Raw genomic sequence first — 26,417 nt, 5'->3', positions numbered from 1 at the left:
GGTCTGGAGGCGCCAGTAGAGGCCCTGAGTCTGACAGTCTTGTCCTCACCACCTCTAGACCAGCCTTAAAAGTCCTTTAACACCCATCTTCCCCCACTGGCTCCCATACAACACGTATATCACCTATGGAAATGTATTTTCAATCTAGTGATCATCGCCCCGCCGTAGCAACTGTACACAACTTCACTACCGTTTAGTCAGGAATTTACAGTACAAACAAGTCAACAATAATTATGAAAACAAATATAACAAATATATATTTTTATTGCTTTAAGGCTGTACAGTAAAATTGGTTAAGCATTCAATCGTTTGTTTATGTAATAAAATGAAATGAAGAATGTGAATGTGAACATTGAACTGTGTTCATGGGAAATATATATATATATATATATATATATATATATATATATATATATATATATATATATATATATATATATATATACTAGGAAAACTCAACCCATAAAGTAGGTTTAAACAGTTTATAGGCCTTATAATTCACTCTTATATGTCTAAATTATTAACAGCTGTCAAATATTCTATATAATCCCTGCAGAAAATTATATGACGCACACAATGGAATCACAAGAACGTGATATATCTATAATCAAATATTTAGGCTATATAATGGGATCGAACCCACGTCTGTGGACTCCCCAAGCACATGTACTACTGACTGGACCATTCATGCTAGTAATGAGTGTGCCTGGAGGAATCCAGGGACACGGGTTCGATCCCACCTCACTGCCTCAATAACTTCTCTTATTCGACGTCAAATTATTGTTATATAACTAGCAATAATGACACCGACCGAAACAAGATCAATTACACATTTAAGGCACAACGGTCACTATAAGGCGCGGAGAAAATGGCATTGTATTAATATCATGTGTGTGTTTATCATGCACACAGATATATAACACACATGTTGAACCTATACATGCAAACCACAGATAGGTATGACCGTGGTTGCTAAAGGAGGCAGCGGAAGCAATGTGTAGACCCCCTTGCTGTAGTTTTTTTTTTTCAGATATATACAAGAGTTGTTACATTCTTGTACAGCCACTAGTACGCGTAACGTTTCGGGCAAGGTCCCTGGAATACGATCCCCGCCGCGAAGAATCGTTTTTTCATCCAAGTACACATTTTACTGTTGCGTTAAACAGAGGCTACAGTTAAGGAATTGCGCCCAGTAAATCCTCCCCGGCCAGGATACGAACCCATGACATAGCGCTCGCGGAACGCCAGGCGAGTGTCTTACCACTACACCACGGAGACTGTTAACTCCTGGCTGGAAATGGGTGTTTCCACACTGTTGCAAAATGGCAAATCTTGAGCCAATATCGAAGAAAAGTGAAGAGAACAGCTGAATTCTAGACGAAGAAAGGCTAATGACTCTGGAGCTCACCCACACTGGAACATGTAGAAAGAAGGTGGGGCATAGTAACGATATACAAGATCCTATGGGGGTATTGACAAAGTAGAGAAGGAAACAATGATCAAAGCTAGGAAGAGCAGAATGAGGGGGTCGAGGCGCATATGAGTCCCAGGGACATCAGAAAGAACTTTTTCAGTATTAAAGTTGTCAATATATGGAACAGGTTATAGGTAGAAGCCGTTGAAGCTAACTCGATTCAAAGATTCAAATGTACATATGATAAAAGCGTGAGAAATAAGTCATTGCATTGATCTAAGAACGTTCGGAAGGTGGGGCCAGGAGCCTAGCTTGACCCTGCAAGCACATCTAGGTGAGTACATCTGGACAAATTTAAGGAACGAACCAACAAATGGCTACTAGAGTTTAACTTCCGTAAATGTAAGGTAATGAAGCTGAGTGGAGGAAGCAGGAGGCCAGACACAAGGTACCAAATGGGATACGAAGTCCTCCATGAAACAGACAGAGAAGGATCTAGGAATTAATATCATGCCGAACCTGTATCCTGAAGGCCATATAAAAGGGGTATCATCAGCGGCGTATGCGAGGCTGGTTAACATCAGAGCTGCTTTCAGAAATTTTTGTAAGGAATCATTTAGAACCTTGTGCCCCACGTATATCAGACCGATCTTGAGATATGCGGCTTCAGCATAGAGTCTATACCTTACCAATCATGAGACGAACTTGGAGAAAGTTCAGAGGTATGCCACTAGACTAGTTCCAAAATTACGATATAAGTTATGAGGAAAGGCTACGCGAATTGCACCTCACGACGCTGGAGGTCAGAAGAGTTTGGGGAGACATGATTAACACATACAAAATTCTCAGGGAATTAACGGGGTAGATAAAAACAGATTATTTAACACAGGTGATACTTGCACAAGGGGACACAGGTGGAAACGAGTACTCGAATGAGCCACAGATACATTAGTAATATTTTGTCAGTGTCTGAATAGTTAATAAATGGAATGCATTAGGCAGTGATATGGTGGAGGCTGACTCCATACACAGTTTCATATATAAATATGATAGAACCCAGTAGGCTCAGGAATCTGTACATCGTTTGATTGACAGTTGAGGGGCGAGACCAAAGAGCCGAAGCTCAACCCCCGCAAGCACAACTAGGTTACACAGACTACCCCCCCCCCTCCCCATCTTAACAGCCAACCACATCATGATAATCATTTGATTAGATTTACAGCTGCGTCGTAAACTATGTTAAAATATATCACTTTGCACCTAAAAAATCATAATTGAATGCCAAGAAGTCCGCGAGGTACTTGCTGAAGAACTCCAGCTTGGCCTTTTGGTCGAGCTGGTTGAAGTACTTGGGGTCGTAGCGACGCGCGTGGAATGGCCGGTCTGAAGACGGGAAGCCGTCGACAACGTCCTTAACCCCCAGCCAGTCGAGGACGTAGTTGGAGTCCTCCTTGATGGTCTCGTACTTGCCGATGAAGTCGTACTCCACGCCGCACGGGTTGCAGATCTCGTGCATGGAGATCCAGTGTTCGTTCCGCTGCTCGGTGCTGCCCCATCCGGGCTCAGAGATGAAGCGGATGAACTCTGAGAACGTGATGTTGTGACCTTGGCTCATGGTCGTGTTCCTGGCGGATATAGTAAGGTGGGAGTGAGAATGGTGGAGGAGGCTTGTATAAGCAGCTTAAGGTAAGAACGACGAGGTCCAGCTAATCAGTACATTGTAAAGAATGATATAACATCTAAGTGATGCAGGCGATGAGTCACAATAACGTAGCTGAAGTATGTTGACCAGACCACACACTAGAAGGTGAAGGACTTGAAAATGGTCCAGGACGGACCGGAACGTCGCCGTTCCTTCATTTTCTAGTGTGTGGATTGGTCAACATCTAAGTGACGTACATGTAGGTCATGTGCGTCAAAGTGATGTACAATCGCGGTTGACAGACACATTTTCTTGTATATTTACCTGCTATATCTAACACGGGTCAAATAAAGGTTATATTCTCCACAATGGATCGCTCAACATATTAACTGATGACTCAAACAATATATTAATTGATAGGTCACTCAAAACATTAACTCATGACTCAATCAACATATTAACTGATGGACCAATCAACATATTAATTGATGATTCAATCAACATTAGCTGATTAATCAATCAACACATTAATTAATGGTTCTATTAACATATAGGATTCTTATTTTCTTGCAGTTAAGCAACACTTGAGATATAATCTAAGATTGCACTATCAACAATATCGTTGGTTTTTAAGCTGCCTGCTTGCCCTTCATAATCCATCTTAATATGTTTTTTACCAAACGTAATCGGAATTAGACTAATCCGCAAAAAAATGCGACGTATCAGTCCAAATACTACGCACTTACATTGACGTTTTCTACGCATCAGCCACGATAGGTTAGGTGGGTTGTTTGGGTTTGTTGGGGTCTGGTTAGGCAAAGCAGTTGCATTTTTACAGTGTGACAGATCGAGAGAATGGTCTAGTGGAAGAGTTACCCCTCTTACACTCACAGAAAACTTGACCTGACCTTATCACAGAAAACCTGACCTGACGTTATTCTTTTAAGCGTTGCTTACCGGTATTTCTTCTCTATTTTCTTGCCTACTTGCTTGTGGAAATTGTAGGCGCTCTCCTTGTCGAAGTTCTCGAGCTTGTCCTTGTAGGCGGAGAGCACGCGGTCGAAGGGGTGCCGCACGAACATAAATTTCTTGTAGGTGTCGAGTTTGAGGCTCTTGTCCTTAGCGGAGGCGAGGAGGGGCAGTTTGGTGTGTACTGTGTACCTGTGAGAGGGAGTAGGAGAGGGGCAGGTTACGGGGTTGATTGGGGAAGGGACGTTAGGTGAGGGGGAGGTGGAAAGGAGGGAAAGAGGGAGAGGAGGAGACTTGAGGAGAGGTGAGATAGCAGGTGTGTGAAAGGGAAAGTAGACAGAGTGTGTGAAGCCGTGAATATTGTGATGCCACAAAATAATCATTAACAATTCTGCCTAAGCTGAAGCTTATCATCCGTACAGTTAGGGAATGCCCCAAACTCGACTGCAAGAGGCCAACTTCAACCTTTCTTGTGGCTACAGGAAGGGTTCAAGGTGGTCTCTGTATCACCACCTCCCCCCTCCACCGCCCCAATCACCTCTCCCCACCATAAAACTAATGACCCTATAAATCTCAAAGTCAACAACCCAAAATGTTGAAATATCGTGTCAACACAAATAGTCGCGGAGTATCAATAGTGGCACGGTCAACGACCTACATACTTAGGCTCGTTGTCAACGACCTACATCACAGCCTCGTTGTCAACGACCTACATCACAGTCTCGTTGTCAACGACCTACATCACAGGCTCGTTGTCAACGACCTACATCACAGCCTCGTTGTCAACGACCTACATCACAGTCTCGTTGTCAACGACCTACATCACAGTCTCGTTGTCAACGACCTACATCACAGCCTCGTTGTCAACGACCTACATCACAGTCTCGTTGTCAACGACCTACATCACAGTCTCGTTGTCAACGACCTACATCACAGTCTCGTTGTCAACGACCTACATCACAGTCTCGTTGTCAACGACCTACATCACAGTCTCGTTGTCAACGACCTACATCACAGTCTCGTTGTCAACGACCTACATCACAGTCTCGTTGTCAACGACCTACATCACAGTCTCGTTGTCAACGACCTACATCACAGTCTCGTTGTCAACGACCTACATCACAGCCTCGTTGTCAACGACCTACATCACAGTCTCGTTGTCAACGACCTACATCACAGTCTCGTTGTCAACGACCTACGTCACAGTCTCGTTGTCAACGACCTACATCACAGTCTCGTTGTCAACGACCTACATCACAGTCTCGTTGTCAACGACCTACATCACAGTCTCGTTGTCAACGACCTACATCATAGACTGAAAGAAAGACTCGGGCTCCTGACAAAAAGTCATTAGTGGGAACATTGCTATGAACACCTCAAGCCGTACATGTGAAATATAAATCACAAGGATTCACTCCCACTGTGCAAGTTTGGGATAATAATTCCAGGAGAGGCATTATTAGGATAATAATTCCAGGAGAGGAATTATTAGGATAATAATTCCAGGAGAGGCATTATTAGGACAATAATTACATGAGAGGAATTTTAGGGATAATATTGGCATGAGAAGGAATTATAAGGATAATAATGTCAATTAGAGAGTGAAACCTCCTCACTTTCAGTTCATATATGTGGGGTTGGGTTGTGTTCAGACACGTTATTGTGTCTTGCTCGCTGCATTCTTATCAATGGTAAATATTGACAGACTAATTTGCTCGTAATTACCATTCCTCCCGCCACTATGTCGAGCAAACTTAAAGGAACCAAACACAAGATCCTGTAGCTCAGTGGGCTAAGTCCTAGGATGACAATCGAGGGACTCTGGGTTCAATCCCCCCTGGCAGGACAGAAGCTGTTGGGCATGTTTCCTTTCATCTAATGTACCTGTTCAGCGGGCAGTAAATAGGACCCGCATGAGATGGGCAATTTATTGCATGTAGGCTACATTCTGGGAAAAGGTCAGTAGCTGGCCTATGTTCAAGAGGGATTAGGACCTCCGTATAGGCTTCCTGTCCCCAGATGATGATTCTTGGCGTCACAAGACGCTGAAGCGTCTCCAGGAAGCTATACCAATCAACACCACTCTTAATGTACATGGACTTAAAACGACCAACATCTCCACTGCTGCTCAAAAATAAATTATTTTAGCGTTTTCAGCCTCAGCCGCGCATCATTGGTCACCACAACGTTTCCAATCTTATCACATCGAAGATTTACATTAACTATTATATGCACCTCATCTGTGACACGCGTCTCAACATTACCGGCACTCCAGCACACTCACACTGCACCACACAAGTACCATACACGCCACAAGACACACCCCACCATACAAGCACCATACACACCCCACCATACAAGCACCATACACACCCCACCATACACACCCCACCATACAAGCACCATACACACCCCACCATACACACCCCACCATACAAGCACCATACACACCCCACCATACAAGCACCATACACACCCCACCATACACACCCCACCATACAAGCACCATACACACACCCACGAAGGGTAAAGAGAAGCTAAATCTTGTCGAGGTATTAACAATGAAACAGACGCCTGGTATGTGTATAGGACACAAGCGTGGTGTTTACAGTAATGGTTCACACCCCCGCCAACACCTGCCAACACCCGTCAACACCCGCCAACACCCGTCAACTCCCGCCAACACCAACACAACAACTAGCTCAACACTACACCAGCACAACTAACAACACACACGGTCTGTGTCCTCGGCTCACAACCTGGTTTCAATTCCCGGCCAATACGGAAACGGGTGGGCTCCTTTTCGTTCATCTGATGCCTCTGTTCACCTAGCAGTAAACTGGGTACCTGGAAACGAGGCAGAACCCTGTTGTCGGGGGGGTGGGGGGTGGGGGCAGGAAGCCCACATATATATGTTAGCCTTGTACTGAGGTCCACACTTCCCCGAACTACTGAACCTTCCCATAGGATGCAACCCCCACAACAATTACATAACTCCCAGGTACCTCACACCTACTGATAGATGAACAGAGGCATCAGGTGCCAGGAAACGTGCCCAACGGTTTCTGTCCGGCCCGGGGATCGAACCCGGGATGCAAATGCATCTACTGCACTCTTAAGAACGGACTAACGGGGTCCCACTGCACACAACTCTATCATCCTAATGTAAACTTGTTAATTGCTCTACCGTCACGAATGTATCCAGGTAAAGATGACTAACATTTTACTTGGGAATATTGTTACATTCACCTTGCCATCTTGGGTGTTTGAACAATGCTGGTGAACAAAATTAGATGTCGTCTCACAAAGGATCAAGTTTTATGAGCGGGTGAATACAGGCGTTATGCGGCTTCCCGCTCAATTTACGCCGCTCAAAAACAATTCAGTTACCAGTTAGCTTCAATTAAGGCAGACAGTTAATATTTCCTCACGCTATGAAAAATAAGAGGATAGTTATACTCACAATATATAAAAATCAGGGTCTAGTTTTATGAGCGGGTGAATACAGGCGTTATGCGGCTTCCCGCTCAATTTACGCAGTTCAAAAACAATTCAGTTACCAGTTAGCTCTAAGGCAGACAGTTAATATTTCCTCACGCTATGAAAAATAAGAGGATAGTTATAATCACAATATATAAAATATAATTTTTATCAGTAATGCACAAATACGCGGACTGCAATTCCAATCAACTTTTAAACAAGAGACCGATGTAGGGAAATGTACTGGAACTCTGGCAAGCGTTACTAACAGACACAACAAGACTCCGACATTGTTTATTCAATTCTTCACCACTCCGTAATGCCCAAGCTCACTATAACACTACAGCAAGCTTGCTATGTTGTTCTGACACACTATGAACACGAACTGACCCACGGCCAGGTCTTAATCGTAAGGAAATGGTGATAATTTGAATTTGAATTTTTGAATTTTTGAATAACTGTTCACTCCAACCTCATATCACTAAAATAAATCAGGGGGCCAGATTCACGAAGCAGTTACGCAAGCACTTACAAACCTGTGGTCAGATTCACAAAGCAGTTACGCAAGCACTTACAAACCTGTAGTCAGATTCACGAAGCAGTTACGCAAGCACTTACGAACCTGTACATCTTTTATCAATCTTTGGCGGCTTTGGTTCCAATTATTGAACAGTTAATGAGCACCGAAGCACCAGGAGGCTGTTTATAACAATAACAACAGTTTTCATGCTTGTAAACTGTTTAATTAATGTAACCAAAGCCGTCAAACATTGAGGAAAGATGTACAGGTTCGTAAGTACTTGCGTAACTGCTTCGTGAATCTGGCTCCTGGCCGGGATTCACTAACCATTTACGCAACCACGTACGGAACCCAAACATCTTCCCTCAATCATGGCGGCTAAGTTTGTAATTATTAAACAGTTTACGAGATCGCAAGTGATACGAGGTTGTTTATATCAATAATATCCTTGAGTCGAGGACGACCTCGTAACGTTTACAAGATCGAGGAGTGTTTAAAAAACACGAACTAATCCGCCATTATTAAAGAAAGATGTATGGGTTTCGCAGATGGACACGTAAATGCTTCATGAATACCTGGCTTTGTTTGGTCTACCAAAACGAATGACTTTCATTTGTATCTTTCTACCCAGTTGAGCTCGACCTATGTATACCTGGACTATACCTGGAATGGGTTCTGGCAGCCAGGCTTGACTTGAGATAACTTGGTCCAACAGACTGTTGTTTGAAGCGGCCTGCAGACCTTGTTAAAACCTGCCACATATTACCTACATTTGGGTACAATCAAATATCTTGTTTACCAAAACATAACAATACGCGTGACAATAACTTTAGAATAACAGCTGTTTGGTGCAATATAGTTACTAGAACTCAAACATAGACTCATCATGATGATGATACAAAGAAAACAAATCATCATGTAGTACAGACCATAGTGAGCCAGACCTCGGGACACTCATCATGTTGATAAAGCAATACTGTATTGCTCCAAATATTTACATTACACACACTCACACGTCCGATGCACCTCTATTGTGAATTATGACTTGTATACATCTGACACCAATATATATATATATATATATATATATATATATATATATATATATATATATATATATATATATATATATATATATATATATATATATATATATATGGGAAGAGATTATATGTTCCTTAATGGAGCCCTGTTGCATAAGCAACAGGCCCTGTTGCATAAGCAACAGGCCCTGTTGCATAAGCAACAGGGCCTGTTGCATAAGCAACAAGCCCTGTTGCATAAGCAACAAGCCCTGTTGCATAAGCAACAGGGCTCCATTAAGGAACATATAATCTCTTCCCACAACCAAACCATCGCCAGAGAAATCCTAGTAAACAACACACAAATCATCGATAGATACAGCGATAGCAGGCGGCTTGACGTTTGCGAGGCACTACACATCAAGAAGTCAACACCAGCAATCAACAGCCATTTATTGCACAACTGTATTCTACCCACCTCAAGACTCCGCTCCAATATAGAAGCATCAAGAAATATGGACCAATAGGCTTTCTACAAACACTTCTATTCAATATCCATTGTTTCGTGTTCTGTCTTGTGTTGATGAAATTAATACCCTATTAATACTCTTGTTCTGTCTTGTGTTGATGAAATTAATACCCTATTAATACCACATTTTGTTCTGTCTTGTGTTAATGCCACATCACCCCTTCCACCTCACTCAAATGTAGATATAAAATCGGAGATACGTAAGTTCTATTCAGTTGTGTATTTGTGAACTAAAGTCTTGGAAAATGTAATAAGTTTTACGAAACGCGCCCGTGTCGCGTCAGACTAGAAATAAAAATGAATTTTGGAGAATTGATTTTTGATTTACCTCCAACAGTGAAGCGTAATGTACGAAAGATTGAGAAAATTCGTGTTAGAATTATTAATCTTACTTTTTCGGTCATATTTAATAATATATATATATATATATATATATATATATATATATATATATATATATATATATATATATATATATATATATTCCACGAAGATATCTTCACGAAGTGTCTGAAGGGTTTGCCTGTGGCAGCTAACTGATTCTGTACCCTCCCCCCCCCCACCTTCACAAAATATTATGGAGCGATATCTTACCTTCAGTTGGTTCCAGGGCTCACTGTCCCTGCGGACCGGTCTCTCGGTGCCAACACTTATATTTTAGCTCTTACCTTCATTCTGAAGTTGTTTTCAAAAATATATATATACCTGTAGGAGAGTACACAAATGGGAAAGTACCTTTATGCTAATCTGTACTTACCAACGAGTCATATTATATATATTTTAATCCCATTAGAAGTGGATCTCTATCAATGAGAAGCACATTACTCCCTCTACTAAAACAAAGGCGGGGGAATTAAATAAGAGGTTTACATAGATGGAACAAAACACATAGATGGAAGAGGCCATTTAGAGATATTTGACTGGGAAAAGCATGAGAACACACGGAGGAGAGACCACTGTTCTCACCTGGCTATGGTAGAGAGGTTGGTCTCAGGGGTTACTATCCCTGTGAGCTTCATCCACACTCTCTTCCAGCTGGTACACGCCACCTGTGAGCAGGGAGAGACGGTGAGTGAGAGGGTGTACTGGAGGGGCAAGGGAGTGTGATAGTGGGATGAGGGGAACTGGTAGAAGTGAGTGTGCTAAAAGATGGAGGAAGTGTTCGCTAATCATGGCATACAGCTAGCAAGAAAGGACAGGTAGAATACAGTCCTTTCTAGGTAGAAAGGACAGGTAGAATACAGTCTAGAATAGAATACAGACGTAGCTTGATAAAACGTCAGAAAGATTACTCAGAGAGTGAGGTTCTTCCCCCTACCCATCTCTAGCCAAGGTAAGTGAGATGCTCCCACCCACCCCCTCTTATTCCTAGCAAAATTAAGTGACATGTCACCTCTCTCAGCAAAATCAAGTATCCAGCCTTCCTCATCTAGCAAAATTATGGTGTCCCCTATTTTTGTGGTTTGGTTAAACGAGATTCCTTTATTTATACCCAAGCCATGCAAGGTACCTCTTATCCCGAGTCAAGCCATGCTAGGTACCCACCCCCCCCCCCCTTATCCTTATCCAAGTCATGAGAGGGAACCCCTTACCCCCTACCCATGCCTAGATATAATAAGGGGTGTCTCATGGGTTTAAATCTTACAATTACTTTAAGCCTTGATTGACACCAATGACAGGTATTGCTCAGACCTAAACAATTGTCCGAGGGGCCCTAAACTAGCGAACAATGGAGTGCCAATCCTTCGTCGGAGGCTGTAAGCTGACTTCGACAACTTTGTCACTTCGTATAATAATATTGATATGAGACTTAAGACTGCTATGCAACAGTCAAGGGACAACAGCTTCAAAGACACAACGTTCAACAGTTAAAGACAGAAAGCGGGAGATGCGTTTTTCTCCCCCATTGGGTTATTATGTAAACCTTTGTAAACCGCCTTAAATGCCAAGACATTACTTCAGTTCCAAATCCAGTTGGAAAAAGTCCCCCAGGAGTACTAAGGGAACCTCTGACATGCCGACGGCTTCCTGTTCCCGTCGATACGTATGGGTGTACATACAAGCATTTGTATAGTACTGGGCACCACCACTCATACTGTGAGTATACATACAGCCATACATATAGTACTGGACACCACCACTCATACTGTGAGTGTACATACAGCCATACATATAGTACTGGGCACCACCACTCATACTGTGAGTATACATACAGCCATACATATAGTACTGGGCACCACCATTCATACTGTGAGTATACATACAGCCATACATATAATACTGGACACCACCAGTCATACTGTGAGTATACATACAGCCATACATATAGTACTAGACACCACCAGTCATACTGTGAGTGTACATACAGCCATACATATAGTACTGGACACCACCAGTCATACTGTGAGTATACATACAGCCATACATATAGTACTAGACACCACCAGTCATACTGTGAGTGTACATACAGCCATACATATAATACTGGACACCACCAGTCATACTGTGAGTATACATACATCCATACATATAGTACTGGACACCACCAGTCATACTGTGAGTGAACCTGATGTAAGTACACAGTAGAAAATGTGAAGCAGTCGCGTCACCGCCTCCAGAGTCAACAGTGAAGTACCTTCGAGGCGTCTGACCTTGGGGATGAAGCAGTAGATGATCTTGCGGTCGTCGTCGTAGTGCATGTGGGCCATCATGAAGGAGTTCACGGGCAGGGAGATGTTGAGGGTCCTACAGGCGTCCTTCACGTGGGTCTTGAGGACCTCGCTCCTCTCCTTGGGCGTCGGTACTGCGAACGGAACACCAAGATGGTCACCCTCTGTGACCGTCCTGGGAGGGAGCCGGTCGGCCGAGCGGACAGCACGCTGGACTTGTGATCCTGTGGTCCTGGGTTCGATTCCAGGCGCCGGGGAGAAGCAATGGGCAGAGTTTCTTTCACCCTATGGCCCTGCTACCTAGCAGTAAAATAGGTACCTAGGTGTTAGTCAGCTGTCACGGTACCTATTTACTGCTAGGTAACAGGGGCATCAGGGGTGAAAGAAACTCTGCCTATCGTTTCTCGCCGGCGCCCGGGATCGAACCCGGGACCACAGGATCACGCGTCCAGTGTTCTGTCCTAATGTAGCATTAAGTGTGAGGACAGGATGAACCAAAACCGAGCTATTAAGTAGTCGTAATAAGAAAAATTTTGAGGAACTTTCAAACAAGATTGAGGTACAATATATAGTAAAGATTAGGGTCAAAAAGGGCAGCTTACTTGGTTAAGTAAGTGTAATGGTCCAACACTTTGAATATATAAGTGACTGTTACTATGGAGACGAAGTAGCCAACATATTGTTACCTAATCTTACGCGTCATGTTATTAATTATCGTAAAATACAATATAACCCGCCATGAAGTTTCGGAAAAAATCATTATCCCAAAATACCTTGAACTGGAATAGTAAATTTATATTGCTGTAGCAGGTGATTATATAATGGTGTAGAGCCAAGAGATGCCAAGAGTCAGGAAGCATTGTGACACTTGATTTACAGCCCACAGTTTGTATACCTCTACTGCCCCTGGGTGTTTCTTACCTGTAATCTCCGCACCTGAGGCGTACAGGCGAAGGTACTCCAGCTGCTCCCTCGAAAACCTTACGGCTCTCAGCCCTGAAAAGGGACCAAAACTGTGTGTGTGAGAGAGAGAGAGAGAGAGAGAGAGAGAGAGAGAGAGAGAGAGAGAGAGAGAGAGAGAGAGAGAGAGAGAGAGAGAGAGAGAGAGAGAGAGAGAGAGAGAGAGAGAGAGAGAGAGAGAGAGAGAGAGAGAGAGAGAGAGAGAGAGAGAGAGAGAGAGAGAGAGAGAGAGAGAGAGAGAGAGAGAAAGAGAGAGAGAAAGAGAGCGAGAAAGAGAGAGAGAAAGAGAGAGAGAGAGAGAGAGAGAGAGAGAGAGAGAGAGAGAGAGAGAGAGAGAGAGAGAGAGAGAGAGAGAGAGAGAGAGAGAGAGAGAGAGAGAGAGAGAGAGAGAGAAGCGCTACGAGGTCATCTCCAACAATAACATCCTCGCAGTTTCCGAGCTCGTAAACTGTTTAATAAATACACACTAAGCCGCCATGACCGAGGAAAGATGTACAGGTTTCGCAAGTGAGCACCCGAAAGGGCACCCATCCTGGCCAATCACTAAGGAAACGTGTCATCAACCAGCAGCACCAGAGGTCTCCCCCTGTGCTCGTCCAAGCAGCGGCCGACCCCCAATGATAACAAAACATTATTTTTATTGACTATAAATTAATACTCATGTATATTATAATTTTGTGCATAGTAATGTCTAAAATATGTTAGGTGATTTATTTCTCGAGACAATCTTATACATTTGCACTACAGTGGTGAAGCATTGAGAGATTAGCCATTCGAACACTGGAAGACAGAGGGCCGCTGTTCAATAAGAGTTTGAACGTGAACTGTTCGTTTTCGTTCATAAAAAGGGAGTTTGGTAATTGAATTAACTAGCATACCAGCCCGTCCTCACACTCATAATTTATAAACCCTGTGTTTATGAGTGTAAACTGTACCCCCATGACTCACAACTAATGAGGCTCGAATATTTCTCGAACAGCGCTCCACTTTCTTCCTATGTTCGAATTGCATCTCTCTCTTAAGTGCTTCACCCATCTACTGGAAATTAACAAAAAAATTACCAATAGTACCTAAACCCCACCTAACCTAACCTAACCTAACCTAACCTAACCTAACCTGACCTAACCTGACCTGACCTGACCTAACCTGACCTGACCTAACCTAACCTAACCTGACCTAACCTGACCTAACCTAACCTGACCTGACCTAACCTGACCTGACCTAACCTAACCTGACCTAACCTGACCTAACCTGACCCAACCTAACCTGACCTAACCTAACCTGACCTAACCTAACCTGACCTAACCTAACCTAACCTAACCTGACCTGACCTGACCTAACCTAACCTAACCTAACCTGACCTAACCTAACCTGACCTGACCTAACCTAACCTGACCTAACCTGACCCAACCTAACCTGACCTAACCTAACCTGACCTAACCTAACCTGACCTAACCTAACCTGACCTGACCTGACCTGACCTGACCTAACCTGACCTAACCTAACCTGACCTAACCTAACCTGACCTGACCTGACCTGACCTAACCTGACCTGACCTAACCCAACCTAACCTAACCTAACCTAACCTGACCTGACCTAACCTAACCTAACCTAACTCACCATACACCTTAGTCATCAATCATTACATAACTACACTGTCGGTTATGTATGAAAGGCACGCACATAATTACTGAGAGAAGTGAAGATTTAGCATGAAGGTGACTGCTTCAATGAGACCGCCTGTCACCATTAAGATACCCTGACAGGTGTGTACCACACGATACACATATACACCAACACATGTGTAGCTCATTGACCGTATGTCATGTCTGTAACACGTGTCTGTATGACCGTTGACAAGTCTGCGACACCCGTCTGTGCATATGGCTGTTTGTGTGCATTTAAGAATACACATAAATGTACTTAAGAATACACATGTATGACCAACTCACCGTATGACTCATAAGGGAAGACGATATACGAAGCCAACAGCATCGTGATGAATACTGCCAGGATGACCAATGTTTGTTTCATCGACCTCCATCCCAACATCATCCTCCACCTCCTGTGGGTACAAGGATCTTAAGCATCCTGTAGGTACCTGTGCATCTAAACATCATCCTCCACCTCCTGTGGGTACAAGCATCTTAAGCATCCTGTAGGTACCTGTGCATCTAAACATCATCCTCCACCTCCTGTGGGTACAAGGATCTTAAGCATCCTGTAGGTACCTGTGCATCTAAACATCCTCCACCTCCTGTGGGTACAAGCATCTTAAGCATCCTGTAGGTACCTGTGCATCTAAACATCATCCTCCACCTCCTGTGGGTACAAGCATCTTAAGCATCCTGTAGGTACCTGTGCATCTAAACATCATCCTCCACCTCCTGTGGGTACAAGCATCTTAAGCATCCTGTAGGTACCTGTGCATCTAAACATCATCCTCCACCTCCTGTGGGTACAAGCATCTTAAGCATCCTGTAGGTACCTGTGCATCTAAACATCATCCTCCACCTCCCGTGGGTACAAGGATCTTAAGCATCCTGTAGGTACCTGTGCATCTTCGTGGTGCTGTGCGTGACAAAGGTGCACAGGTACCTGAACGCTATCATTACTATCATGCACAGGTGAACTTTATCACAGTAAACATGCACATGTATCTGAATTATAACTGCAAACATGTATAAAAACCGTAAGCGTATCAAACACTTGCTTGAACATTGAGATACTTGACGCTCTACATGTGTTTACTCAGGTGTGGAATCGCTGTAAATTGCTCCTTCTCTAGATACAGGTGTTTCCCCACTCTCAGTTATGGTTATGGTGAAATTGAGTGTGTGTGTGTGTGTGTGTGTGTGTGTGTGTGTGTGTGTGTGTGTGTGTGTGTGTGTGTGTGTGTGTGTGTGTACTCAACTATTTGTGCCTGCAGGATCGAGCATTGACTCTTGGATTACGCCTTTCTAGCCATCGGTTGTTTACAGCAATGACTCCGGTCCTATTTCCCAATCATATCTAGTTTTAAAATTATGAATAGAGTTCGCTTCCACAACCTGTTCCCCAAGTGCATTCCATTTTTCCACTACTCTCACGCTAAAAGAAAACTTCCTAACATCTCTGTGACTCATCTGAGTTTCCAGCATCCACTAATGTCCCCTCGTTATGCTAGTATTCAGTGTGAACATTTCGTCTATGTCCACTCTGTCAATCCCCCTGAGTATTTTATATGTTCCTATCATATCTCCCCTCTCCCTTTTTTCTACTGTCGTAAGGTTTAGTTCCTTCAGGCGCTCTTCATACCCCATCCCTCGTAACTCTGGGACAAGCCTCGTCGCAAACCTCTGAACCTTTTCCAGTTTCCTTATGTGTTTCTTCAGGTGGGGACTCCATGATAGCGCAGCATACTCTAAGACTGGTCTCACTTAGGCAGTGTAAAGCGCGCTAAAAGCCTCCTCACCTAGGATTCTAAATGATGTTCTAACTTTTGCAAGTTTGCCCATTTCCATAACTTTACATTTGCTTGTGTTGAACTCCAGTAGCCATTTCTCTGACCATCTCTGCAACTTGTTCAAATCCTCTTGGAGGATCCTACAATCCTCATCTGTCACAACTCTTCTCATTAATTTTGCGTCATCCACGAACATCGACATGTAGGATTCTACTTCTGTAAACATGTCATTTACGTATATTAGAAATATAACTGGTCCCAGTACCGATCCTTGAGGTACTCCACTCGTTACTGTTCGCCAGTCCGACTTCTCGCCCCTTACCGTTACTCTCTGGCTCCTTCCTGTTGGGTTGCTCCTTACCCATGCTAGGGCCTTTCCGCTTACTCCTGCCTGCCTCTCAAGTTTGAATAGCAGTCTCATGTGCGGTACTGTATCAAAGGCCTTTTGGCAGACCAAAAATATGCAGCCTGCCCAACCTTCTCTGTCCTGCCGTATCCTTGTTAAGTTATCATAGAATTCCAGAAGATTGTTACAGATTGTGAGTGATTATAAAGCAGATTATAATGCTACCGAATGCATTATAATTATCCAACAATCAGAAATGTGTATGAGAATGAGAGAGAGAGAGAGAGAGAGAGAGAGAGAGAGAGAGAGAGAGAGAGAGAGAGAGAGAGAGAGAGAGAGAGAGAGAGAGAGAGAGAGAGAGAGAAAGAGAGAGAGAGAGAGAGAGAGAGAGAGAGAGAGAGAGAGAGAGAGAGAGAGAGAGAGAGAGAGAGAGAGAGAGAGAGAGAGAGAGAGAGAGAGAGAGAGAGAAAAATTTAATTTAATAATGTGACTGGGACAGAAATACTCAGAACACAAAAGCGGGTGAGATAGAGAGTCAAAGAACAGTAGACAGGGTCGGGACAGATATAGATAACACGTGTGTGTGTGTGAAAAGCCCCTAACACCCCACAGGTGTCTGACTATGATGTGTGGATGGTGTGTGACTGGAGTACATGCATGTACCCAGACACCAGACAAGTAGCGCCCACGTACTGCTGGTTGAAACATTGGTGGTGGTGGAGATTGTGGTGGGGGGTTGTGGTGGGGGGTTGTGGTGGGGGGGTTGTGGTGGGGGGGTTGTGGTGGGGGGGTTGTGGTGGGGGGGTTGTGGTGGGGGGGTTGTGGGGGGGGTTGTGGTGAGTAGTAGGGAAGGCGCCTCACAGGTACCTTTTTTTCTGGGAGAAAAAAGGTACCTGTGCGCCCCAAGGGTTTCAGGTAAATTTAGAATATCCCCTGTGCGCCCCAAGGGTTTCAGGTAAATTTAGAATATCCCCTGTGCGCCCCAAGGGTTTCAGGTCCAAAGGGAAAAAAAAGTGCCTGTGCGCCCCAAGGGTTTCAGGTCCAAAGGGAAAAAAGGTACCTGTGCGCCCCAAGGGTTTCAGGTCCAAAGGGAAAAAAGGTACCTGTGCGCCCCAAGGGTTTCAGGTAAATTTAGAATATCCCCTGTGCGCCCCAAGGGTTTCAGGTAAATTTAGAAAATCGTGTATAGCGCTTGGGGGTTTTCAGGTAAATTTTGTCAGTCGCAGATTTTAGAAGTAAGGATTTCTTATGAGAAAAATAATTTCCGAGACTTAGAAGTTTGTTAAAGCCTTATGGGAGAAATTCAAATAACGTGTGTAGCACTTTAGGGCTTCCAGGAGAACTCTACGGACATATTTTACATGTTTTCAACTTACAAAATCGTCTATGTAAGCCTTAGTTATTCATATAAATTTAGAAATTCACCTGTGTAAGTCATGGTTTTCAGGGTTTCGTACATCACACCCCCCTCCCTCCTCCCTTACCTCGCAATCTCTGGCGTCACCTTTATTTACTTTACGCCCGGCCAGCCAGACCTCTTATCTTATCTTATCTTCTTCATAATATCTCGACCATCCCTCCTCTCTCTCTCTCTCCTCCTCCTCCTATTTCCTTACAACTATTTTCAGAGTTTCAAATAATCATAGAAGTTTATTTATATATTTATGACCGAATTTGTAAAAGGATCATTTTCAGAGAATATTGTCTTAGATGTTTTGTTAAGGAAACAGACAACTTATCCATAACACTTAGTTTTATATCCATTTACGTCTATTTCATCTGTAAAGACCAAATTGAACAGAGCCCAGTTTTAAGCTCATATTTCATCAGAGTCCAGTTTATACCTAAAAATGAACAGAGTCCACTTTGAGAGCAAAATTCGTCAGAGTCTACTTTGTGAGCAAAATTAGTCAGAGACAGTATTTAGCTCATATTTCATCAGAGTCCAATTATCAACAGAAATTCGTCAGAGACTACTTTGTGAGCAAAATTAGTCAGAGACAGTATTCAGCTCATATTTCATCAGTGTCCTGTAATCTGTGAAAATCTGTGAAGTCCATTTTATACCCAATTTTCGTCAGAGACCATTTTATACCTAAAAATGAACAGAGTCTACTTTAATAGCAAAATTCATCAGAGTCCAGTTTTCTAGCAAATTTCATCAGTGTCCTGTAATCTGTGAAAATTTGACAGAGTCCAGTTCTTGATCGAAATTCATCAGAGTCCAGTTTTCTAGCAAATTTCATCAGTGTCCTGTAATCTGTGAAAATTTGACAGAGTCCAGTTCTTGATCGAAATTCATCAGAGTCCAGTTTTCTAGCAAAATTCGCCAGAGTCTACTTTGTGCCAAAATATTCAGAGTCCAGTTCATGATCGAAATTAATCAGAGTCCAATTAAAGGCCCAAATTTGACAGAGACCACATTTTCGCTACTAACAGTCCAATCCCCCCGAAATTTTAAACAGTCATATTTCAGACGTAGTAAATAAGATCAAGTCAGTTACAGAGCTCCAGCTCTTGTCCCCCTGTATTTGCATATTTTCTCTATATTCAGCTGTGTTCTTCACATTTTTTCCATGTTTTCTGTGTTCATTCCATGTTCTATAAATGTTCACAGCAAGCTCAGTTCAAATTTTTTCTGCCATTTTCCCCGTATGTTCACTATGTTCTTTGTCATATTTTCATGTGCATCATATGTTCTCTGTATAACTTTTTATACTCAATATTCATGTTCTCAATGTTCTTAGCATGTTCTTCTCACGTTCAGTGTTCATTCTTTGTATTCCCCATGTTCCTTATCATGTCTTCATAATCTCTATAAGTTCATATTCCCTGCTTGTTCACTCTATTCAACAACTTTTCTTACATGTTTTCTGTGTTCACCGTATGTTCACTGTGTTCATTCCCTTACTTAACCTCAATTTTTTTATGTTCTTTGTTTCTTCCATTCACTAACTAGTTCTTTGTCAAATATTAGCATCAGCAATACAGTTTCCTCAACAATTTTAGTCACCAAGTTTTTATTTGCAAAAACTATGTCAAAGTAATTCTCGTAGTCAACTTAATAGTTCTACCAGCCATGTTCTTAAACAAATCTACACTTTATTCAGTTCCAAATTTACAAAGACAAACCTTTCTTGTAACTTCTTAACTAAAAATCTTTCGCCAATCAACTGAAACATAGTCACTTTCCTCATTTCTCAACTAACTTATTATCCAATCAACCAAAAAATTGTCAAAGGAATCTTTCCAACACTGTTCATAACTAAACTTATTCCCTAGTCATCAGAAAATAACCGTGTTCTTCATGTTTCATTGTCATTTCATAACTAAAAAATCTTTCGCCAATCAACTAAAAAACATAGTCACTTTCGTCATTTCTCAACTAAACTTATTATCCAGTCAACTAAAAATAGTCAGAAATAGCCTCGTTCAACACTGTTCTTAACTAAAACAACCTTTCTCTTAGCTAAAAATTGTCAAAGGAAACTTTTTCAGCACTTTCTTAACAGGCGCTATGTTTCATCAAGAAAAATTGTCAAAGGAAACTTTCCAAAACTGTTCATAACTAGCTTTTATCCATCGTCAATCAACTAAAAATAATAACTTTCATCATTTCTTAACTAAACATATTCCCCATTCATCAGAAAATAACCGTGTTCATCATGTTTCATTGTCATTTCTTAACTAAAATTACCCGCCAATCATCAGAAAAAGTCATGTTCATCATGTTTTGTCTTTTGCTCAACTAAAAGTATTCATCGGTCAACTAAAAATAGTTACTTCATCATGTTTCCTTGTCATTTCTTAACTGAAATATCACTTCTCTCATCTGAAAATAGTCAGGATTAACCTCATTCAACACCGTTCTTAACTAAAACAGCCTTTCGCTTAGCTAAAAATTGTCAAAGGATTCTTTTCAGCACTGTTCATAACTAACTTTATCCATCGTCAAGTAAGAAAATATAGTCAAAGATATCTATCATCGTCGTTCTTAACTGACATTTATACTTTGTGGAGCACTAAAATAGTCAAATGTAACTTTTTCAACACTTTCGTAACTAAAATTATATGTCGCTAAGTAAGAAAAATAGTCAAAGGTGCTCTCCGTTACACCAAAGTTACTCTTCGAGAAATCAAAGACACTCTTCAATACATCAAGGACTTACTCAAAGACACCAAAGTTACACTCTAAGACATCCTTCGAGACGTCAAAGACTTCCTTAAGACTTCAATGGGACTCTTCCATTCATCAAAGACATTCTCTAAGCCCTCAAAGTTATTCTCAGCACAATCAAAAGTTATTCCAAGACAACAAAAGTTATTCTCAGAACAATCAAAGTTATTCCAAGACAACAAAAGTCATTCTCAGAGCTATCAAAATTATTCTCGGAGTCATCAAAAGGTATTCTCTAACTCACTTTTGGTCATTAAAGTTAATTTCTATGTTATAAAAGTTTGTCTCAGAGACATCTAAAGTTAATCTTAGAGTTATCAAATGTAATCTCTAACTCTCTTTTGTTCATCAAAGTTGATCTCAGAGTTAACAAAGGTAATCTCTAACTCACTCTCGTTCATCAAAGTTGTTTCAAAGACATCAAAGTTATTCAAAGAGCTAACAAAAGTTATTCTCAGAGTCACCTTCGTTCTTCAGAGAAACTTTCCAAAACATCTTTATTCATCAAAGTTATTCTCAGAGGCATAAAAGTCATTCTCAGAGCTATCAAACTTGTTCTCAAAGTCATCAAACTTATTCACAGAGTCATCAAAGTTAATCTAAGACATCATTTTTCATCAAAGATATTCTCTCTAAACCATCAATGTTCTTCTCTAAGACATAAAAGTTATTCTCAGAGTCACCTTCGTTCGTCAGAGAAACTTTCAAAACATCTTTGTTCATCAAACTTGTTTTCAAAGTCATCAAAAGTTAATCTAAGACATCTTCTTTCATCAAAGTTATTTTCAGAGACATCTAAAGTTATTCTCAGAGCTATCAAACTTGTTCTCAGAGTCATCAAATGTTATTCTCGAAGTCATCAAAGTTATTTTCAGAGACATCTAAAGTTAATTTCTATGTTATAAAGTTATTCTCAGAGACATCTAAAGTTAATCTTGGTCATCAAAGTTGTTCTCTAAACATCAATGTTGTTCTCCAAGACATCAAAGATGTTCTCAAAATCATAAAAGTTATTCCCAGAGCTATCAAAGTTAATCTCAGAGTTATCCAAAGATATTCTCATGTCCACAAAAGTTATTCCAAGAGACGTCAAAGTTGTTTCAAAGACATCAAAGTTAATCTCAGAGTTAACCAAAGACATTCTCAGAGACATCTAAAGTTATTCTCTAAGACATCAAAGTTGTTCTAAGAGTTATCAAAAGTTATTCTCAGTCATGATATGTTATTCTCTAACTCACTTCCATTCATCAAAGACATTCTCTAAGTCCTGAAAGTTATTCTCTAAGACAACAAAGTCTTTCTCAGAGCTACCAAAGTTGTTCTCTAAGACATAAAAGTTATTCTCAGAGTCATCAAAGTGATCTCTAATTCACCTTCGTTCTCCCAAAGTTGTTCTCTAAGACACCTTCGTTCATCAAAGAAACTCTCCTTCTTCCATCATGTTATTCTTTAAGACATCTTCAGTCATAAAATTTCTCTCCAAAATGTAACTAGTTCAGCTTTTCATACCAAACCTGCATTTCTGTTAAAACATATTTTCTTAGTTGCTTTACCCTAAAACTGTTCTCTGAACTACACTGTTCAAACCTACGTAACCTATCCTCTCCACCCAATGTTACTTAGTTAACGTAACGTTCCTAAACCTAGCTTTACCTATCCTAACATAACTTACCTTATCTTCCCTATCTTACCTAACTTTACCTATCCTAACATAACTTACCTTACCTACCTTACCTAACTTAACCGGCTTAACCTTACCTTACCTTACCTTACCTATTTTACCTAACTTAACCTGCATAACCTAACTTTACCTATGTTACCTTACTTTACCTATCTTACCTAACTTAACCTGCATAACCTAACTTTACCTTTGTTACCTTACCGTACCTTACCTAACCTAACTTTACCTATGTTACCTTACCTTACCTTACCTATCTTACCTAACTTAACCTGCATAACCTAACTTTACCTATGTTACCTTACCTTACCTTACCTATCTTACCTATCCTAACGTAACCTAACTTGCCTTACCTAACTTAATCTTACATTCCCAAACTGATGTATCCTAACTTATCTAGTCAAACCAGGCATGATCTAACTTACATAAGTATTCCTTCTTGTCTTTTGGGTTTCGTCAATCATTGTCTCATATTCATTTACTCATTTCTTTAGTTATTTTCTCAAATGGTCACTTTTGCATTTCAAGTGCTATTTGTTAGAGATTGGATATTTAAGCATTTCAAAGAATTTTTGTTATATATGGGCATTTACTCATTTCAAGGGATAATTTCTCAAATGGACGTTTTTGCATTTCAAGTGTTATTTGTTTAAGATTGGGTGTTTAACCATTTCAAAGGTTTTTGTTATATATGGGAACTTACTCGTTTCAAGGGCCAATTTCTCAAATGGTCATTTTTGCAGATCAAGGGTTATTTTTTAAAGTTCATCAAGTTGCTCATAAGTTGTATTTAGTAGGTTCTATCTTATGTTCTTATTCCCCAACCCCTTAACCTAACCTCTTGTAATCTTAGTGTATTTAGTAGGTTCTATCTTATGTTCTTATTCCCCAACCCTTTAACCTAACCTTTCAGATGTAGTTTATTGTGTTTTTTGACATATTTGTTGAATATATTATCCTTTTCCTAACCTTTCAGATGTAGCTTTGTTTCTCCTTTTTGTATATTTTTACCCAAACCTTCTTTCCTTCTTTTACTTTGATTTCACATATAAGTTCATTCTTTATCTTAGTAATAATAAAATTACAATAGTAAAGAATCAGATCTACTAAGACTTGAAATTGAGAAAAACAAGAGAGCAAGTGAGTGAGAGCATGAAAGCAGAGCAAGGAGTAAGAGAGAGGGGGCGGAAGAAAATGGGACTAAAGAAGAGAGAATGAGAGTGAGGGTGTGAGAATGGGAGCACTAAGACTTGAATTTGAGAAAAGAAAAACTAAGTGAATGAGAGTGAGGGTGTGAGAATGGGAGCATTAAGACTTGAATTTGAGAAACAAGAGAGCAAGTGAGTGAGAGCATGAAAAGAGGAGAAAAGAGGAAGAGCATGGGAGCACTAAGACTTGAATTTGAGAAAAAGAAAAACTAAGTGAATGAGAGTGAGGGTGAGAGAATGGGAGCATTAAGACTTGAATTTGAGAAAGAAGAGAGCATTTGAGCAAATGAGGGAGAGAGAGGGGGAGGAAGAGAGAGAATAAGGGAGAGAGATAGAAAAGGAGGGTTAGAAGGAATAGGAGAATCAAAGTAAAGAAGGAAAGAAGGTTAAGTGGGATGGTGGGTTTGGGTAAAAATATACAAAAAGGAGAAACAAAGCTACATCTGAAAGGTTAGGAAAAGGATAATATATTCAACAAATATGTCAAAAAACACAATAAACTACATCTGAAAGGTTAGGTTAAAGGGTTGGGGAATAAGAACATAAGATAGAACCTACTAAATACACTAAGATTACAAGAGGTTAGGTTAAGGGGTTGGGGAATAAGAACATAAGCTAGAACCTACTGAATACACTAAGATTACAAGAGGTTAGGTTAAGGGGTTGGGGAATAAGAACATAAGCTAGAACCTACCAAATACACTACGATTACAAGAGGTTAGGTTAAGGGGTTGGGGAATAAGAACATAAGATAGAACCTACTAAATACAACTTATGAGCAACTTGATGAACTTTAAAAAATAACCCTTGATCTGCAAAAATGACCATTTGAGAAATTGGCCCTTGAAACGAGTAAGTTCCCATATATAACAAAAACCTTTGAAATGGTTAAACACCCAATCTTAAACAAATAACACTTGAAATGCAAAAACGTCCATTTGAGAAATTATCCCTTGAAATGAGTAAATGCCCATATATAACAAAAATTCTTTGAAATGCTTAAATATCCAATCTCTAACAAATAGCACTTGAAATGCAAAAGTGACCATTTGAGAAAATAACTAAAGAAATGAGTAAATGAATATGAGACAATGATTGACGAAACCCAAAAGACAAGAAGGAATACTTATGTAAGTTAGATCATGCCTGGTTTGACTAGATAAGTTAGGATACATCAGTTTGGGAATGTAAGATTAAGTTAGGTAAGGCAAGTTAGGTTACGTTAGGATAGGTAAGATAGGTAAGGTAAGGTAAGGTAACATAGGTAAAGTTAGGTTATGCAGGTTAAGTTAGGTAAGATAGGTAAGGTAAGGTAAGGTAACATAGGTAAAGTTAGGTTAGGTAAGGTACGGTAAGGTAACAAAGGTAAAGTTAGGTTATGCAGGTTAAGTTAGGTAAGATAGGTAAAGTAAGGTAACATAGGTAAAGTTAGGTTATGCAGGTTAAGTTAGGTAAAATAGGTAAGGTAAGGTAAGGTAAGGTTAAGCCGGTTAAGTTAGGTAAGGTAGGTAAGGTAAGTTATGTTAGGATAGGTAAAGTTAGGTAAGATAGGGAAGATAAGGTAAGTTATGTTAGGATAGGTAAAGCTAGGTTTAGGAACGTTACGTTAACTAAGTAACATTGGGTGGAGAGGATAGGTTACGTAGGTTTGAACAGTGTAGTTCAGAGAACAGTTTTAGGGTAAAGCAACTAAGAAAATATGTTTTAACAGAAATGCAGGTTTGGTATGAAAAGCTGAACTAGTTACATTTTGGAGAGAAATTTTATGACTGAAGATGTCTTAAAGAATAACATGATGGAAGAAGGAGAGTTTCTTTGATGAACGAAGGTGTCTTAGAGAACAACTTTGGGAGAACGAAGGTGAATTAGAGATCACTTTGATGACTCTGAGAATAACTTTTATGTCTTAGAGAACAACTTTGGTAGCTCTGAGAAAGACTTTGTTGTCTTAGAGAATAACTTTCAGGACTTAGAGAATGTCTTTGATGAATGGAAGTGAGTTAGAGAATAACATATCATGACTGAGAATAACTTTTGATAACTCTTAGAACAACTTTGATGTCTTAGAGAATAACTTTAGATGTCTCTGAGAATGTCTTTGGTTAACTCTGAGATTAACTTTGATGTCTTTGAAACAACTTTGACGTCTCTTGGAATAACTTTTGTGGACATGAGAATATCTTTGGATAACTCTGAGATTAACTTTGATAGCTCTGGGAATAACTTTTATGATTTTGAGAACATCTTTGATGTCTTGGAGAACAACATTGATGTTTAGAGAACAACTTTGATGACCAAGATTAACTTTAGATGTCTCTGAGAATAACTTTATAACATAGAAATTAACTTTAGATGTCT

The 26,417-nt window shown here is 40.7% G+C and overlaps 1 protein-coding gene across 10 annotated transcripts in view; it reads right to left on the bottom strand.

Annotated features, from left to right (window-relative positions):
• Window positions 1-248: 248 nt before the first annotated feature.
• The window catches only part of LOC123762260 (carbohydrate sulfotransferase 11), a 57,061-nt gene continuing 30,892 nt past the window's right edge, over window positions 249-26,417 (bottom strand). For 5 of the 10 annotated variants that reach the window (XM_045748658.2, XM_045748660.2, XM_045748661.2 and 2 more), the window contains exons 2-7: window positions 15,158-15,270; window positions 13,167-13,241; window positions 12,228-12,379; window positions 10,543-10,625; window positions 4,014-4,217; window positions 249-3,039 (exon numbers count right to left, since the gene is read on the bottom strand). In XM_045748658.2, the coding sequence (XP_045604614.1) occupies window positions 2,664-3,039; window positions 4,014-4,217; window positions 10,543-10,625; window positions 12,228-12,379; window positions 13,167-13,241; window positions 15,158-15,270 (1,003 nt within the window). In that variant the 3' untranslated portion in view covers window positions 249-2,663. The remainder of the gene's footprint in view (window positions 3,040-4,013; window positions 4,218-10,542; window positions 10,626-12,227; window positions 12,380-13,166; window positions 13,242-15,157; window positions 15,271-26,417) is intronic. The other 5 variants (XM_045748662.2, XM_045748663.2, XM_045748664.2 and 2 more) reach the window with 1 other exon arrangement.

This window comes from Procambarus clarkii, chromosome 2 (genome assembly GCF_040958095.1).
Source record: "Procambarus clarkii isolate CNS0578487 chromosome 2, FALCON_Pclarkii_2.0, whole genome shotgun sequence".
NCBI classification, from domain to species: domain Eukaryota; kingdom Metazoa; phylum Arthropoda; class Malacostraca; order Decapoda; family Cambaridae; genus Procambarus; species Procambarus clarkii.
Note: the sequence above shows the minus strand (reverse complement) of the source record. Positions and strands in the feature narration are given on the sequence as shown.